The following is a 19,445-nucleotide window of genomic DNA, read 5'->3' as shown; positions in this document are numbered from 1 at the left end:
AATATTCATAATTGTTTATTATTTTCAGTGGAAAGTAATTTTTTTTTTTTTTTTTTTTTCACTGATGAAATAGTTCCTTCACCAATGAAGTAGTGAAAAATACAAAGGGTACTAGGAAAGTTTTGCAATATGACGCAACAATGAATCACAGGAAGCAGCTTGTTGCTGCATGTTGAGACATGTTCATACGTGCATAGTAGCCGCCGCGCCAAGTCGATGGGCTCAGTTATTCATTAGTAGTGAGAGTGTAAAGTGCTTGCGATGGCATCGTGGTCACGAAATGAGATAAGGACAGTTTTGCGGTATAATTTCGTGCATGGTTTAACCATAGACCAGTGCTTAAAAGAAATGACATCTTGTACTAGATGATGATTGTCCACATCGTACAACGATATTCAGGTGGTATAGAGAATTCCAAAGGGGAAATTTCACTCTGGAGGATTCTGAGAGGCCGGGAAGGCCACGAACGTCAGTTACGGAGGAAAACGTTACTGCTGTGAGGAAAATGCTTGACGAAAACAGGCGAGTGACCTACCAACAGATAGAGGATACTTTGGGCCTAAATGCACCAGCAATTCGTTCGATTCTGCAAGATCATTTGCACGTGAAGAAACTTTGTTCTTTCTGGGTGCCGCATCAACTGACTGAAGAGCAGATGACACGACGTGTGACTTGGTGCCAGGAGATGTTAAAAAAGTTTGATAAGGGACAATCTCGGTATGTGAACAACATCGTGACAGGTGACAAGACTTGGCTGTACTATTATGATCTGCCGACCAAGGCTCAAAACAAAGTTTGGGTCTTTGATGATGACGACACACCCGTAATTGTCAGAAAATCCCGATCTGTAAAGAAGAAAATGAGAGCTGTATTTTTCAAATCGAGTGGAATTGTGGCACATGTCGTTTTGGACACGCAGGAGACAGTCACAGCTAAGTGGTATACTGAACAATGCCTGCCTAAAGTCATTGGATCTATGAAGAACCTGTGGCCAAAGTCAAGAATGGACACCTGGTACCTCCATCACGATAATGCTGCAGCTCACCTCGCCAAAGCCTGCACCGAATATTTGACCACGACAGGACTGAAACTTCTCGAGCACCCTCCCTACAGTCCAGACCTTGCTCCCTGCGACTTTGCACTGTTCCCGCATGTGAAAATGAAGCTAAAAGGGAGGCGGTTTTCCAGTGATGAGGACCTTCTACGGGCTTGGGACAACGAGTGTGCTTTACTCCCTAGTGAAACTTGGCAGAACTGGTTTAAAGATTGGTTTCGGAGGATGGAGAGGTGTATTGAATGTAGAGGAAATCACTTTGAAAAAATTAAATAAACAAAGCTGTATTGCAAAACTTTCCTAGTACCCTTTGTATAAGGCCTTCCTCAAAAAAAAAAAAAAACAAGCCAGTGATGAGAGAGAGTGTGTGTGAGTGAGTATGAGAGAGTGAGTGGGATTCATCTGACTGAAACAATTACTTTTTTGGTTTAAAATAAATATGAATGTAATCATCCAATATAATTCCATATCTCTTTTTCTGTGCAAAACTAGCCCACCTTACTGCCATAAATCTCAAGTAATGGAAGATAACAGATCAACCGTCAACATGGAATAGAAAGTAGGCCTGCTAAATGAAATTGTTACAGTTTTTCACTGTGATGCCTACCCAACAATGGGTTGGGGTTATGTAATATGATGGAATATGGAAAAATTTACAGCCTGCATTTTTTTTAAATCTGTGCATAATTCAGTCCCACTTATGCACAAGAGAGTGGAGGCAGCAATAGTGAAAAGGGAGGTATTGCTTTTGCTCTAGCTTGATGGTCCCAAACCTTTTCTTGCTTGAGTCACTCTCAGTTAAAAGACTATGTTAGCAGCATCCCTGAAGAGCAATTGCTATTGGACTCAATACAGTTTTTTTCTAATCTTGTGAAAGAACTTTGTGGCTCACTTATCTACTTCAATACAGTTTGGGAACTACTACAGTCTACACCTTCAATGATATGCTCACCAGTACCATACATACGTACTGTGTTGTGATTAGTAGTGTTTCTGCTTGTGTGAATTTTCACATTGTTTACGGCCCCAAGTGCCAAGCGATTCTGTGATCAAGTGACTTTGCTCTGAATTAGCGCTCTTTCTTGAAGTAGAAATCGTTTCCTTATTTAAAGCATTTATTAACACACAATTAAATAATCCATAGTAAAGAAAGCAACTTTACTAGATTAGGAAGGAAAGCAACCTTCTCTCTCCCTTTTATTTTTGTTATATATTAATCACTAACCTCCTAGTGCTTGGTCACAGGGTGGCACTGCTCCTGCCTCCACGTGGCGGGGCTGGTAACCTGGAAGGGAAAAGCTCTCCCTTCCAGGGCGAAATGGAGCGAACTGACTCCAATACCCAGGAATCCACTGGGTCAACGGACCCGAATAGAACTGACCCAAGATATGAGAAATCTAGTTCTTTCGGAGACACGTCTAAGGCAATCAGAAAAGGCGATACAAATGACTCTGTCTCCACAAAGAGATTAAAAACAGACGTTAAAGTTTTAATTTCCCCAACATACATTATTATACATTCAAATACTGAGAAAGCGGTAGGGCAATTGTCACCCTTTTTCATACAAAAGACTCTCGAGAGTTATGTTGGCCCACCAAAACAAGTTAAAAGACTAAAATCAGGCGACATATTGGTAGAAACAGCCAATGCTAAACACTCCGAAAAATTATTACAAATGACAACCTTTGCAGGAATACCAGTAATGGTATCCCCACACAATACATTAAATACCTCAAAAGGTGTCATTACGGAATGGGACCTACTAAATGTGCCCGAAGAGGAAATTCAAATCGAGCTTCAGGAACAAGGAGTCATTAGTGTTAAAAGAATTACAATTAAAAAAGAAGGGATAATCACCCCCACCAGGAATCTGATACTCACTTTGAACACGCCTAAAGCACCCAGATCAGTAAAAGCTGGATATCTACACTGCAATATAAGACCGTACATCCCGAACCCTCTCCGTTGTTTCAACTGTCAGAAGTTTGGTCACTCGCAGACAGTATGTAGAGGAAAATTAACATGTGCAAACTGTGGTTCGCAAGAACATGCCACTTCTGCTTGCACAGCTGGAAACCATAAATGTGTAAATTGTAAAGGGGAACATACTTTCCTTCCTAATCTAGTAAAGTTGCTTTCTTTACTATGGATTATTTAATTGTGTGTTAATAAATGCTTTAAATTTGGAAGAAGGAAAAAATGATACAAAAATACAAAGCAGAAAATGGAGTTTCATATCAGGAAGCTAAAAAGGCGATTACAATAAATATAGCAAACAAACCTTCTTATGCGCAGATTACCACAACCAAAAAGGCTCCGGAAATTAAATTACCCATTTCAAAATGTTGTGGCACACAAACGGATGTCACAATCCCCCCAGGAGAATCCATCTCAGAATGGGTTCGTGAGTTTTACAAACCATCTCCATCACAAAAACAAGAAAAGATTATCAATACTCCGTTATCTTTCCCACCAGATAATTCAGAAAATGTAAGGCGAAAAGGAAACAAAGAAAAGATAGGTAATACAGGAAAAAAGATTGCAGAACAAATGGATACAGATGCAAGAAACCAAGGAGAGGAACCAATTCTCGAAATCTTCACTGAAGAAGAAATGGATACGGGTAGACCATATTTTTCAAAGAAAGACAAAACCAAGGTAGACAAAAATTAAATCAGCCCAAAGGAAGCAATCCGAGGGAACATCTAACCTCAAATGACAGGTACAATTATCCAATGGAACTGTCGAGGTTTTCGCTCAAATACTAATGATGTTATAGACCTCATCACCCAGTACCACCCACTAAGTATCTGCCTACAAGAAACCTATTTAAAACCACAGGACAATAGTATAATCAAAAATTATATCATATATAGAAAGGATCGCATAACGAATGGAACAACGAGAGGAGGAGTTGCAATATTAGTTAACAGACATGTACCTTCCCAAACAATACCATTGAACACACCATTAGAAGCAGTTGCAGTCCATCTAGCAATAGGCTTCAACATTACCATAGCCTCAATATACCTACCCCCTAATCAAGAATTCCAATTTAAGGATTTCGAAGAGCTGATCACTCAACTACCATCTCCATTCTGTATCTTAGGTGACCTAAATGGACATCACCCACTATGGGGCGATCCCAAAATAGACCAAAAGGGTAAGCAAATAGAAAAATTAGTTGTCGATAACAACCTAATGATTTTAAATGACGGCACACACACACACATTTCCACCTTCCATCAAAAAGCAGTTCTGCAATAGACTTATCAATCTGTTCTCCAACACTGTTCCCTATGACTAAATGGAGCGTGCACGAGACTCCATTGAGCAGTGACCACTACCCCATTATTTTGAAAATCATGAAGAAAACGCCATGTCAAGCCAGTAGGCACCCCAGATGGAAAATATATGATGCAGATTGGGAAACATTCAGGTTACTAGCCAAGTTAGACTGCAACATTATTAAACGAGAATCAGTACAAACATCAGTAGCCTATGTTACTGATAGTATGCTTCAAGCTGCGGAAAAGACAATACCTAAAACATCTTCTAACATTAGAATATATCCAAAACCATGGTGGAACAAAGAGTGCTGGGAAGCTAAAAAAGAGAGAAATAGAGCCTGGAACCTCTTTCGCAGAAATCCAACAACAGACAATCTGATACAATTCAAGAGAGCCAGAGCTAAGGTCAGGAAAGTACAAAAAATAAGCAAAAAAGCTGCTTGGATGAAATTTGCATCCACTATAACTATTTCCACACCAGCTACACTTATCTGGAAAAAGATCAGAAGGATGTCAAACAGTTCTCAATTAAACCCCTCACCATTGCTAAGTTGGAAGGGACAGTTGGTTACAAATACCTTAGATATAGTCAATGTGCTTGGTGAAAATTTTTCGAATACATCTGCTAATTGTGCATACCCCACAGCTTTCAAAACGTACAAGAAAGAGGCCGAAAAAATAAAACTAAACTTTTCTAGCAATCAGTGTGAACAATACAACTTGCCGCTCACTGTAGCAGAACTAAAACAAACTTTGTTACAGGTGAAACACAGTGCCGTCGGTCCTGACGAAATCCACTATGCAATGATACAACAATTAGATGAACAGTCCCAATTAGCCCTGTTAGACCTATACAACAAAATATACCTTGAAAATTCTTTCCCAAACAAATGGCACCACGCAATAATACTAGCTGTCCCAAAACAGGGAAAAGATCTATCAGACCCACAGAACTATCGTCCCATAGCTTTGACTAGCTGCTTAGGCAAGATCTTAGAGAAAATGGTCAACAATAGAAAATAATGTATCTAGAAAATAATGGTCTTCTCAACTCAGAACAATTTGGCTTTAGAAAAAATCGCTGTACCTTGGATGTACTTATACAACTGGAAAATCAAGTAAGAAATGCTTTTCTCAGGAAACAACACCAAGTCATGGTTAATTTTGATATCCAAAAGGCATATGATACCACGTGGCGATATGGTATACTTAAAAGGTTACATCAACTTGGCCTTAGAGGACATCTACCCCTCTACATACATAACTTCCTTAAGAATCGGACCTTCCAAGTTCGAATGAACAATACACTTTCTAATATATATTATCAAGAAGAAGGGGTCCCTCAAGGATCTGTACTTAGTGCCACACTTTTTGCAATCCACTTCAGCACAATAATAGAACAAATCCCAAACAATATTTTTACAACTGTTTATGCTGATGATTTCAGCATTTCTTATCAAGCGCAGCATATGAGGACAAAGAAATGGATATAGAATATCGGTACAAAAGACTGCATGTATACATTTCTGCAGAAAAAGGAATCTCCATCCTGACCCAGAACTCACGCTGAAAGAACAGATCATCCCAGTTAAAAATAGTGTCCGTTTCTTAGGATTAGTTTTTGACAAAAAACTGACTTTCCTAGAGCATATCAGTCACATAAGAGCCCACTGTTTGAAGAAAATGAACATCTTGAAGGTCCTATCTGCTTTATCCTGGGGAGCAGACAGGACAATCCTACTACGTTTATATCGCCTTCTCATTCGGTCTAAGCTAGACTATGGTGCCCCAGTCTATGACTCGGCAAGACCTAGTGCCCTGAGATGGCTCGACCTGGTACATCACTGCGCATTCCGTTTAGCCCTTGGAGCTTTCCGCACCTCACCCGTGCAGAGCCTGTACGCTGAAGCTCAAGAACCTCCTCTGCAAATCAGAAGACAAAATCAATTACTCTCTTACGCAGCTAAAATAAAATCCTTACCAGACCACCCTCTACAGAAAACTCTTTTTACTTCTGAATGGGAACAACATTATCAGCAACAACAAAGAATCAATAAACCTGCGAATGTGAGATTAAAAAACCTTCTTCTCAGTAGAGAGCTTAACCTGGATAACATAATTCCACTGACGAAGCAGTCTACCCCACCATGGATAATCCGACAACCTTTATGCGACTTTTCCTTCCACATTTGGGGAAACAAACCCTTTCTCATATAAACCATCAACAGCTGCATGCTGCTTATAGACCACCCTCTACAGAAAACTCTTTTTACTTCTGAATGGGAACAACATTATCAGCAACAACAAAGAATCAATAAACCTGCGAATGTGAGATTAAAAAACCTTCTTCTCAGTAGAGAGCTTAACCTGGATAACATAATTCCACTGACGAAGCAGTCTACCCCACCATGGATAATCCGACAACCTTTATGCGACTTTTCCTTCCACATTTGGGGAAAACAAACCCTTTCTCATATAAACCATCAACAGCTGCATGCTGCTTATAAGGCACAATTTTCAGATCATTGCTTTCTATATACAGATGGATCCAAAACTGATTCTCATGTGGGAGCGGCAGTTTACTTTTCTGACATCACCTTGGCTCAAAAACTCCCAAAAGACTGTAGCATTTATACTGCAGAACTGCAAGCCATTATGCTAGCATTAAACGAAATCGACCATTCAAGTTTTCAAAACAGCATAATTTTTACTGACTCCCGTAGTTCCATGATGGCAATACAAAATATCAGTTGTAACAAACATCCACTACAACAGCAGATTCAATACAAAATATCAAAACTCCTTGAACAACATCGTAACATTAGATTTTGCTGGATCCCAAGCCATGTCGGAATACATGGTAACGAACAAGCAGACAGAGCTGCTAAAGAAACCAAGAACAATATTTCTGCATCAGAATATATCTCTTTCTCTGACTACAAACACGTTATTGACCGCAGTGGGAAACATCACTGGCAGCAGCAATGGCAAGTACTTACCACTAACAAATTGCATCAGATTAAAATATTACTCCAGCCATGGAAATCCAGCATTCAGAAAAATAGGCGCGATGAAGTGATACTTGCTAGGTTAAGGATAGGACACACGTATTTCAGTCACTCTTATCTTTTGCGAGGAGAAGATCCCCCCCATGCCCTATCTGTCACACACAACAAACAGTAAAACACGTACTGATTACTTGTCCAGCTTTTGCAGATGATCGCCGAAACTCCTTCAAAGAGCTAAACAAACATCACCCTCTCACTCTCAAAACCATACTGGAAGATAGAAAAAATATAGCAGATGTTTTTCAGTTCCTCAAGAAATAAATTACTATAATCAAATATAAAACTAAGTATTATCTATTACTCTTGGAAATTATTAGAAGCAATATACCAATTAGAACAAAACCGATAAATTAAATCTTACAGGCGCATTTTAGCCACAGTAGCTCTTGCGCCAAGAACTCTTAAATCAAATCAAATCACATTTTTTACTAACATTTGTTATTTCTGGAGTTTGTTTGTATACTTTTAAAATGATCATGTACAGGTTGACCACTAATCTGGCCACTGCTAATTTGGACATCATTTCTGAGAATGTAATTTCAAATTTCCCGGGTCGGTGCACTGACCTGTCACTACTGTTTTGGTGGCGTTGGTTGCAGCATCAGCTGCTGAAGCGAACTCGTAAACACTGGCAAGCCATTTCCACTTGTTTTTCTGCATTTATTATTATAACCTGCTCACATTTAGCCCCAACTGTGGTTCCAATGCATAATCTCGGGTAGAGGGTAATATCTCTGTCTCTCTCATGAAAAGGAAGTGCCCCTCATGGTGTAAAGCACAAACACCGTACATTGTCCGTAACAGATAAATTTGAACTTCTGAGAAAACTCGACAGTGGTGTGTCTGTGAGAAGTTTAACTCTGCTTAATTGTAAATTCCAGTAATTTCTCTGAGTTCCTCTTATCTTAGTAATTTTCTTTTAGCCATTCCTCGTTAGATTTTTTTTTTTTTTTTTTTTACAACACACTTATACAAACTTGCAGAAAAACACAACACAATATGTTGGGTAATACAGCGCGCTAACGAACTTGTTTTCAAAAAATCTCTAACAATACTGACAAACTTATTGCGATGTTGAGAGTTTATTTTATTGCAATTAGTTTTATTGCAGCGGTCACCGTGAGTGCAATAAACTAATCACAAACGACCGTCGTATGTATGCCGTAATGGCATCACATGTTTGTGGCCGACATGTCTTCTCAAGAAATAAAGTAACCAATATACTTTAGTTATAAAACATATATGCGACATAAAGTTTTTTTTTTTTTTGTTTTTTTTATATATTTTAAGCAAAAAAATGACAACACTTACATTACAATATTTATTTTAGAATTACTAATCAGATTATTTCCTAAATATTTTTTGGCCCCTGGGAGATTTTTTTCTTAAACTAGCTTGACAGTCAGCATGTTAAAGGTAGAAGGAAGTGGTTAGCTGTTGGATAAAATGTATGTGCTAAAATAACCACTGGTGATCTGGCAAACTCACTAATCCGGCATCTCACTGGTCCCAATGCTGCCGGATTAGTGATGGTCAACCTGTATTGCCATCTCAAATGTAGGCCTGACTTAGAGGGTCATTTTTATTTTCTATTTGTGTGACAATATAAGATTTCTTGAATTTTAAATAGTGAAATTAAAATAACACTTTTTTCTTTGAAAGCAGGTTGAGTTTCTGATGTGTGGTGGATAAGGTTGTTGAAGAGACAGAAAACAGAAAAGCTGAGAGAGAGAGAGAGAGAGAGAGAGAGAGAGAGAGAGAGAGAGAGAGAGAGAGAGAGAGAGAGAGAGAGAGATCAGAATAAAATGGCTAATGCCATTGCTGTAAAGAAACACTGGAATCTTGGATTTGTTTTGTATCGGAAACTGTAAATAGGTATTAATTTTATCTCAGTAACTCCTAATCACTATGGTGCAGTCATTAAGGCTAAAGAGAGTGCAACAAAATATTAATCAATTGTAAATCAAGGTTCCCTTATTTTGATCAAACAAGCCAGTAACTTTTCTTTTAGTAAAATAGCAGAATAGCAGTCTTTTATATTGGCATTTTCTAATAATTTACATCTGAAATATTGAATGTGAATTCTGAATTATTATTTTCTGAAAGTACTTTCAGTTAAGAAAATATTCTCAAAATATGAAAGGATAAAATTCTAGGTAATGCTGTTTCCACTATGGCATATCCAGTGAAATGATGCAAGACTGACTGTATGTAATCAGTTGTGTGCAAGTGGAGGTTACCCCCCCCCCCCATGTGCATGCACACACATTTTCTAAAATTCAAGGAGACAGACCCTGTGGAAAAATATACTTTTTTACTGTTTTATAATTTGCTTTTTTTAATTGTAATTCTGTATAGTTTTGTTCATTCAATGTTATCCATAATGTTTAATGGCATAGATATTTCAGTTATTATTTTAATTTAAAAGAAATGCATGTATTAAAAAAATATTCAATCTCACATAGCATTTTGATTTAGAAAAAGGATGATTGATAAGCATGAAATGTTTTCCATTTATGCAGCTAGACATTCAAGAATATTAGTGTAATCATATATATATTTTTTCTTAACTATTTCCTTTAGGTTCAACGAGATGTATCCTCTATCTTATCTCCTTATTTCACATCAGATGGATTGGTAGTAAGAGCACTTGAATTTGCAAAACGGCAGGATCACGTAATGGACTTCACACGTTTGAGAGCACTTGGATCATTGTTCTCAATGCTTAATCAAGCCTGTCGTAACGTGATCAATTATAATCATAACCATATTGATTTTCCCATGCAGGTAAGTTTAAATGAGTTAAATATGTTTGACGTAGTTCGGACTTAATTAGGTTATACTTTAGTTTACATTTCATTCTATATTTATTTTATTGATAATATTTACTTATGATAATATGCCTACATTTTTATATCTGAATCTTAAAACTCAATCTATTAAAATCTGCAGTGTACCAGATTTTGATAAATTTGCTGTGTAAGTTAGTAATGGGCATAGTTAAATATTTTCATAATCAAATGAACAATAAACATTTATGAAATGTTCAATAATTCATGTAATCAAATATATTCAGATTAATTGATTATGAAATCAATATTGTTAAATTGATTCTTAGATGCTTCTCAGCTGCAAAAAATCCAGATCAAGATACATGTGATAAATTTCAGTTTGTCTGCACTATTCAGATTACAGAGGAACATTTCCAAAGTAAACTTCCATTCAGGCAAAATTTTGAATGGTGAAGTTGCAATAAACTACATAGTCCAACAAGACTGCATGTTTAATAAAAACACTTACTTACAAACACCTGCTTCTAAGGAAAGATTACTATTTTTGGTCTGTATGTATGTATGTTAGATACAACTTAAAGTTGCTCCTGCCTCCCCTTGCACCAAGGGGAGGCAGGAGCAATGGGAGGAAAGGTTCTCACTACCAGGGCAGAAAAGAGCAACATTGGACTGTGATTCATGTCTGCCACTAGAGCCAACAGGCTCTCAACATACTGAGACTGGCAGAATGGAAGACAATCTCCATCTTCTGAAAAGAATGAAAAACAACTCTAACAAATCAGAACCACCAGCTTTTCTGATAATGCATTTTTATCAACTCAGCCGGTAAGCAAACTCTCTCCGTTTGTCATCCAGAGATGTCTTGAGGATGCAGCAGGTACACCAAAAATGGTGAAAAGGCTCCAGTCAGACCATCCAAGCAAGGCATTCCGAATAAGTAAATTCTGGGTAGCAGTAACCTCAGAGAAATGTACCAACTGGGTGGTGTTACACTCAGGGTAGTGGAGAATGAAAGAGACCTGGGGGTAATTGTGAACTCACATATGACATTTTCTCAGCAGTGCAGAGGACAGGCTGCCAGAGTAGGTCAGGGTCTTCTCAATGATATACAGGACTTTTGTGAGCAGGGATTAAGAGGTGATTATCCCCTTGTATAAGGCAGTGGTCACAGCACACCTTGAGTACTGTGTACAGATCTGGAAGCCTCATTTTAGGAAGGATGTAGAGTTGCTAGAATAAGTATAGAGAAAGGCAACAAGAGAGGTGAGGGGAACAAATGGGTGCTCTTATGAAGAAAGGCTTAAGTTCTGCAGATTGGAGCATCTGGAGGCTAGGCACCTGCAAAGCGATCTGATTGAGGTTGATTGCCGGAACAAACTTTCATTGATGTTTTTGGAAGTTTATAGATTAAATAAATTCAAGCAAGAACTAGACTAAAACATTTGGAACGAATGGCTGGGTGAAATGGGCTCGATGTATTTCTTTAGGTGAAGTCTCCATACTTGAACACAGTATTCGAAGTTTGATCTAACAAAAGTCTTATATAATGGGATTATCACGTCCCTATCTCTACTTGCAAAAGTTCGATAGATCATCGATAGGACACCATGGGCCTTCCTTGCAATCTGTTTACAATGCTCAGAGAATTTCATGTCTGACCGTATCGTAACACCCAAGTCCCTTTCCGCCAGTACTGGTTTTAGTTGAACTCCACCAAGTGAATAAGTTATTTTGGGATTACTGTTTCCCAGGTGTAATACCTTACACTTTGTTGGATTAAAGCATAGCTGCCATTTTTCTGACCATTCCTGAAGTCTATCTAGGTCTCTCTGAAGAAGCTCAGCTTGACAGTGATCATTAACTACTCTACCAATTTTAACATCATCTGCAAATTTAGACATCACGCCCTCTATCCCTTCATCAGTGTCGTTTATGAAAATTAAAAACAACAGTGGTCCTAATACTGATCCTTGGGGAACCCCACTTCTTACATCAATCCAATCTGAGGAATAGCCATTTATCACAACCCTCTGCCTCCTGCCCTGAAGCCATCCTGGTATCCATCTAAGGATTTTCCCAGTGATTCCAACCTGTTCCAGCTTATAAAGCAACCGCTCATGTGGGACTGAGTCAAAAGCTTTGCTGAAATCTAAATACACAGTGTCGAAATTATTCCCTAAATCCAGCTCGTGAGTGACCCTTTCGAAATAGCGAACCAGATTTGTTAAACATGATTTTCCCTTTACAAAACCGTGCTGAGTATCCTTGAGAATTTCAATTCGATCCAAATGATCCTGAATTCCACCCTTGATCATTGCCTCCATGATTTTCCGTAATACTGAAGTCAGACTGACAGGTCGATAATTTCCAACTTCACTTTTAGAGCCACCCTTATGTATGGGAGATACATTTGCACTTTTCCAATCCAAGGGAATCTCCCCTTGATATCAGTGATGCTTGCATAATTAGCCTCAATGGTTCAATGCACTCATTTGCCACCTCCCTTAAGATTAAAGGGTATATTCCATCAACTCCAGGAGCCTTACTGGCCTGTAGGCTCGAAAGTTTTTTTCATTAAATAATCTTGCAAAATTTCAATATCATTAATTACATATTTTTCAACTTCGCTCCCACAATTTCCCATTGCAACAAAAGCTTTTTCATTTGTAAATATCGATGCAAAATAACTGTTGAGTTCATCTGCAACGGCAGCTGGTGTATTTAAGACTATCCCCTTTCCCTTGCGTAAAGGTGTGATCTGGTTTGTCCTACTCTTCTTGGCATTTATATATGTGAAGAATTTCTTATCCCCCTCTTTGCTCTGTTTGCTAGTGATTTCTCATAAACTGCATTTGCCTGTCGAACCTTTTCTGTGGCTCTATTACAGATCATCTTGTAGCTGTTATAGGCTTGAGTACTTTTTATTGCTCTATAACCTTTCCATGCCACCTTTTTCTGCTCAAGTAATGTGGCAACTTCACTATTCATCCAACTTGGAACATCCTCCTGGAGTATTTTTTTTTTAATAGTAAAAATGCATTCAAGGCATCTGTGACTAATGTTTTAAAAGCATACCACAGTTCAGTTGTATTCATTCTCTGTGTGATATCTACCCAGTTAATTAGAGGCCATGTTAGTACCTTAAGGCATCATAATTTCCTTTTCTGAAATTAAAACCCATTCCTTTGCCTTTTTACTACTGCTACCTCTCTCATCATCATCCACCTTAGAACTCAGTGATCACTTCCTGCTACTGGTTCCTCTGCTGTCAGCCCTGTTATGTCATCTGATTCATGGGTGATGATGAGGTCTAGGATATTCTTTATTAATGAAACAGGGCGATTTTAAATTGAATAAAGAAAATAACGATCCCATTGAAAGAAATTTTAAACATATGCTACCCGAAATCATGGAATATGAAAGAACTTTCGTCTTGGTGGCAAGACGATGAAAACCGAATAAGAAATTTGTTTATTCTGATAAAATTATTTTAGAGATTTTGTTGAAGACAGATAAATTCCCTTACAACCCTCCATTGAAGCTGTTGCGATACGTATAACGATTGGTATTACTGTGACACTTCTCTATCTACCTACCACCCAGTCAACCCTATACCATTTATGAACATAAAGATCTTATTTTGCAGTTGCCAACCCCTATTTGTTTATTAGGCGACTTCAATGGACACCATCAATTGTGGGGTTTTCCCAATGAAGATGGACGAGGACAACTCATTGAACTACAGTAATACCCCGAAGTTAGGCGATAGGTGGTCTGACGAAAATCGCTTAAGTTGAATTCGCGTAAGTCAGGGTACAACTTTGCATATAAATACATATAAATTTTGTTTAATTGGGATCAAGGACTAACAAAAACACTAATTTAGAAGAAAAATATTTAATAAAATTGCAGTTCTTTATACTTATTAATACAAAATATGTATTAAAAAAATAATGAGTTACGTAAAAAAGTTATTTCGATGTCAATGGTTTCATAAAATCCAACAAATTCGTCTGACGACACAGCGCCTTTTTTTCATGCAGAATTTCTTCGTAGCAAGCTAATAATTTTTTTATTACTTGCTTTGTAGCTATAACGTGTTCTTCAATTGAGCTGAGACCTTCTGTCAAGCTTGCAATTGTCATGTGCTTTATGTGCTTTTCTGGTGGAACTGGGTCTGAAGTGTCGGATACTTCAGTGAAGTTTTGCTCACTCATCTCTATGAGCTCATTCATTGTTGGCTCCTGACTATTTGAATCCAACAGCTCGTTGACATCATCACCATTGACTTCCAAATCTAATTGCCTGGCAAGATTAACAACTTCTCCTATCACATGAGCGACATGATCAGTTTCTGGCGTTGTTTTCGTCTCGGTTTTGAAAAAAAAAAAAAAAAATGGACAAAGTTACTTCCAGACACCAATGTTTTTTAGTGAATTTCATCCCAAGATTCTTCAATGATTCTTACGGCATCTAAATGATTGAATTGTTTCCAAAAGTCTTTAACAGATATCTCACTATTTTGTCTCATAGCTTCATTCAGACGTGCAAACGAACGCCTCGTGTTGTAAGCCTTGAATGTTTTGATGATTCCCTGGTCCATCGGTTGAAGCAAGCTGGTTGTGTTTAGAGGCAAAAACACAACTTTCACACGTGGGTCGAAATTAATTAGGGTGGCAGGAGGGTGACCGGGTGCATTGTCAATAAGCAGCATCACTTTAAATGGAATCTGTTTAGACTTGCAATAACATTCGACTTCGGGTATGAAATGGTGACCAAACCAGTCCTCAAAAATGGAAGCTGTCACCCAAGCTTTATGATTTGACTTCCAAATCACTGGTAAGCTAATTTTAGATATACACCAAATGAAAAAATCGAGAACCGCGTAACTCAGAGTTCGCGTAAGTCGAGGTATTACTGTATTCACTGACAGACAAAACCTAACTATACTAAATACCGACTCACCAACTTAGATCCATCTCTCTCTACGTGTACAGCCTCTGCAATAAATCTCTCCATCTGCTGCCCGTCCCTCTTTCCTAGTATTGAGTGGACGGCCCTTGACTATCCGCTCAGCAGTGATCACTTCCCAGTAATATGTAAAATTCAAACAACTCATTCCATAATTTCAGAAAACCTCATAAAATGGAAATTTTGCAAAGAAGATTGGGCAAAGTTCACTTCCCGTGTGTCCTTTGATAACCACATCTTCGAAACTTCTCCAGTCGACACAGTTACCAATCACATTACAAGGCAAATATTGGCTTCTCCATCTACCGCGATGCCACAATCACAATCAACGAACCGCAGAACCATAAATAGTTGCTGGAATGAAGAGTGTAACTGCACGAAAAAAGAAAAAAACCAAGCGTGGAATTTATTTCGCAAACATCCTACTGCGGTCAATCTTATAACTGACAAGCGACTTAGAGCCAAGGCCTGTCACATTAGCAACAAAGCTAAAAGACTCTTGGATTCAATGTGCAAGCTCGATTAATAAAAATACTAACAAGAATAATATGGAGAAAAATAAAACAGCTAAAGGGCAAATATCTCCCATTATCCTCCCCACTTCTCAACTGGAATGGACAGGAGCCTTCAGCTCCCCCAGAGATAGCGAATACCTTAGGGACTGTATTTTGATAGTTGTCTGCCTCGACAGCATATCATCTATCATTTTGAAAGATCAAAGTATTAGCTGAAAAATCCCAATTGAACTTCAGATCTAGATGTTCATCACCCTACAATCAACCGCTTACAATTCTTGAACTTCAAGAAGCCATTTTGACCTCAAAAAAACAGTGCTGCAGGCTTCAATGGAATATATTACATGATGTTCCAACACTGATAAAAAATCAGTCTCTTTGCAGCTCACCTTTTTCAATCACATCTTTCTTGAACATTCCTTCCCCAGTTCCTTGCATTACTCCTATATAATAGCAATAGTCAAACCTGGGAAAGATCAGTCTGTTCCTCAAAACTATAGACCCATTTCTCTCACCAGTTGCATTAGTAAAACTCTGGAAAAAATAATTCATCGTCAACTCACATGGTATCTTGACTCCAAAAACCTAATCTCTGATAATCAATTTGGTTTCAGAAAAATCAGTCCTGGATTTCATGGTCAAAGTACAAACAAACATCAGGACTGCATTCAGCCGAAATGAGCATCTCGTCATGGTATTTTTTTTTTTTTTATGTAAATCCCAAACACGAAAGGTATCAAACCTATAGTACATAGTATATCCTGATATAGAGAAAGCCTTCGACAGCACATGGCGTTTTTGGTGTCCTGTGAGATCTGAATTCCCTATACCTGAGAGGCAACTTACCATATTTCATACAGAACTTCCTTCAGCATGGGTCCTTTCAAGTTCGATACCGACAAGTCCTCTCCCAAACGCATGTACAAGAATAAGGGATGCCACAGGGCTCTGTGCTCAGTGCCACCTTATTCACAATAAGTATAAATCATGACTAAAAATATTTCCAGCCCTGTGAGTTCATACTTCTATGCCGATGATCTCACTGTTTCATGCTATCTGCTATCACCCTCAGTAAGTGGTCAGAGAGAAAACTGGATAACCAATCACATTAGATCCTTAAAAGATAACCTTTTGAGGATGTAATGTTAAATAGCCTGTTCAAAATTTTGTTTGGAATAACTGCTTTACTGAAGAAAAAAAGTTGGCAAACTATAAGATGAAAGCTTGTTTAGAAATCCTTTATGCCAAACAAGATCGAAAGCCTTTGAGATGTCAAGAGCAACTGCTTGTGTTTCACAAACTTTTCCATTGAATTTGTCCATAAATGGGTAATATAAGCCAGAATATCGCCAGGGTATTGGCACTGATGGAATCCATACTGTCGATTGTTGATCAGACGAAAGGATTCTAGCTAGTTGAAGAGTTGGCAGTTAATTGATTTTGGAAGGGATTTGTCACCCTTTTTAGGAACTGGCTGGATATGAGCAAATTTCCAAAGCACCTTTGGAATAAGAAAGTGATAAAAGGTGGCAAAGAACGGGATTAATTTCAGGAGCACAGGTTTTGAGAACAAGTGGAGAAATATCATCAGGACCTGCAACTTTCTTAGCATCAAGATTCATCAAAATTCTTCTGACATCCTTTTCATGGAAGATCACAGGAGGCATTGAATGGAGAATTTTGGGAATGGTGGGAGATGTTTTACCAAGATCGTTAATACACGAGTTGGAAGAAAAATGGAATAATAACAGGTCAGCTTTATTCTTGGGTGAAGTGACAGTAGAACCACTTGGGTTTGACAGAGGTGGGAGCAGTGATGGGCAAAAGTTGTGGCCAATAGCTTTGTCAAGAGACCAGAATGCTCGGCTACCATTAGGGCAAGAAGCAAGTTTTCTACTTAGCCTGTTCAAAATCTAGTTTCGACTGATTAATAACTGCGTTACAATGTTGTGAGCTTTGGTTGTAGGCAGAAAATAAAACTGAAGAATTGGAAACAAGCCAATTACAATATGCCGTATTCTTCTCTTGAACAGCCTTAGAACATTTATTGGAAAACAAAGGTTTAGATAAAGGATGGGATTATAAAGTGGAGTGTGGAATAATGGATTCCATTCCTGCAAGAATAATTTCCCTGACATCATCTGAGCAAACGTTGACATCAGAAGTTTTGAAACATAATCTGACCAAGGAAAAGAAGAAAAGAAATCTCGCAGGTCATCCCGTTTTACATTGCTGTAATGCCAAACAACACAAGGTTGGGATTAGCTATGAGATAATTGCTCCATTGGAGAAGAGACAATCACCAAGGTTCCTAAAGGACTCACTTCATCATCCACTCACTTAGAAGGGTGGTTTGTGGGGAAAAAGATCAAGTGTGTTGGCTGTATAGTTTGGTTTGTCCAGTCTTCTGGTAGGTAAATGAATGATCTGTGCGAGGTCATTAGTAATAGCAAAAGCCTCAGCATATCGATCAGCTGGGTCTGTATGACTAGAGAATGGAAGCCAGCTGGAGTTGTGAACATTAAAATCACCAAAGAAAATTATATTATCATTAGGAAAGTTGGACTGGAGAAAGTCATGTTGCAAGGAGAAGTCAAAGAGCTCTAAGTGATTAGTGGAGTTAGTATTAGTAGAAGCATATGATGCATGAAAGCAAGCTTATGCAGAATCAGCCAAAAAAAGGGGGTGAAATCAGCCATTTCACCCCTCTGTTCGATTCAAATAGCTGTCCAGCTCAGCCTTAAATTTATTTAGGCTATCAACTTCCACAACAAAGGATGAAAGTCCATTCCAACAACCAACTACCCGCTGGCTAAAGGCAAACTTCCACACATCTATCCTACATCTCTTTCCTCAATTTGAATTTATGCCATCTCATATGATTATTTTGAGCAAGAGGAAGAATCCCATCAGCTTTGAGCATGCTCAAACAATTCAAGGTTTTATACACCTCAATCAGATCACCTCACAGGTGCCTAGTCTCCAGACACTGTAATTTGCAAAAACTTTAGCCTTTCTTTGTAAGAGCAACCCTTCCATTCACTAATCTTGTTGCCCTTCTCTGTACTCGTTCCAACAGCTCTACAGCCTTCTTAAAATGAGGCCTCCAGACCTGTATATAGTACTCAAGGTGTGGCCTGACCATTGCTTTAGAGAAGGGGATAATCACCTCCTTATCCTTGATAGAAAAATTCCTGTATATCATTGACAAGACACCGTGAACTACTCTTGCACTGCTCAGAAAACTTCATATCTGCCTGCACAATTACCTACAGGTCCTTTTCGTTGTCTACCACTGTCAGTGTAGTACCACAGAGTTGATACGTTACTCTGGGGTTACTGTACTTGTTAAGTAATTCTGCCGGTCTCCTACTCTTAATATCATTAGTGCCAATGTGTACAACAATATCACCTTTTGTGCCCTTAAAAGATGATATTTGCTCTACAACATCAACCTTTGCTCCTGGCAGACATACCCTTGTCCTGTTCCACCTATCCTTTTTATATACCATGTTTCTGGTTTCCCTGTCAATAAAGTCACCAACAACTACTAGTTTCTTTGGGACCAGCGTATTCTGTCTTGGAGGGTTGCCACTGTGTTGCGTGATGATCAGGTGCAGGCTCTGGTGTTGATGTGGGCAGCTGAGAGCTTGATGGGCCTCTTAATTTAAATCCTTCAAGAGCATCCACCCTGTCCTTCAAGCACTCATCAATGCTGAGTTGTCACCTGATTTATTCACACTCCTTACCTTTTT

At 38.5% G+C, this 19,445-nt stretch overlaps 1 protein-coding gene across 2 annotated transcripts in view; it reads left to right on the top strand.

The window, feature by feature from the left end:
• Positions 1-19,445, top strand: part of Dhc64C (dynein heavy chain, cytoplasmic) — a 1,460,071-nt gene that overhangs the window by 622,882 nt on the left and 817,744 nt on the right. For both annotated transcript variants that reach the window (XM_090376486.1, XM_090376487.1), the window contains exon 44: positions 9,996-10,199. In XM_090376486.1, coding sequence (XP_090232612.1) covers positions 9,996-10,199 — 204 coding nt within the window. The remainder of the gene's footprint in view (positions 1-9,995; positions 10,200-19,445) is intronic.

Source organism: Mastigoproctus giganteus, chromosome 6, assembly GCF_048544385.1.
Source record: "Mastigoproctus giganteus isolate SK-2022 chromosome 6, ASM4854438v1, whole genome shotgun sequence".
NCBI classification, from domain to species: Eukaryota; Metazoa; Arthropoda; class Arachnida; order Uropygi; family Thelyphonidae; genus Mastigoproctus; species Mastigoproctus giganteus.
The sequence above is the reverse complement of the archived record's forward strand: the minus strand, read 5'-3'. Positions and strand labels throughout refer to the sequence as shown.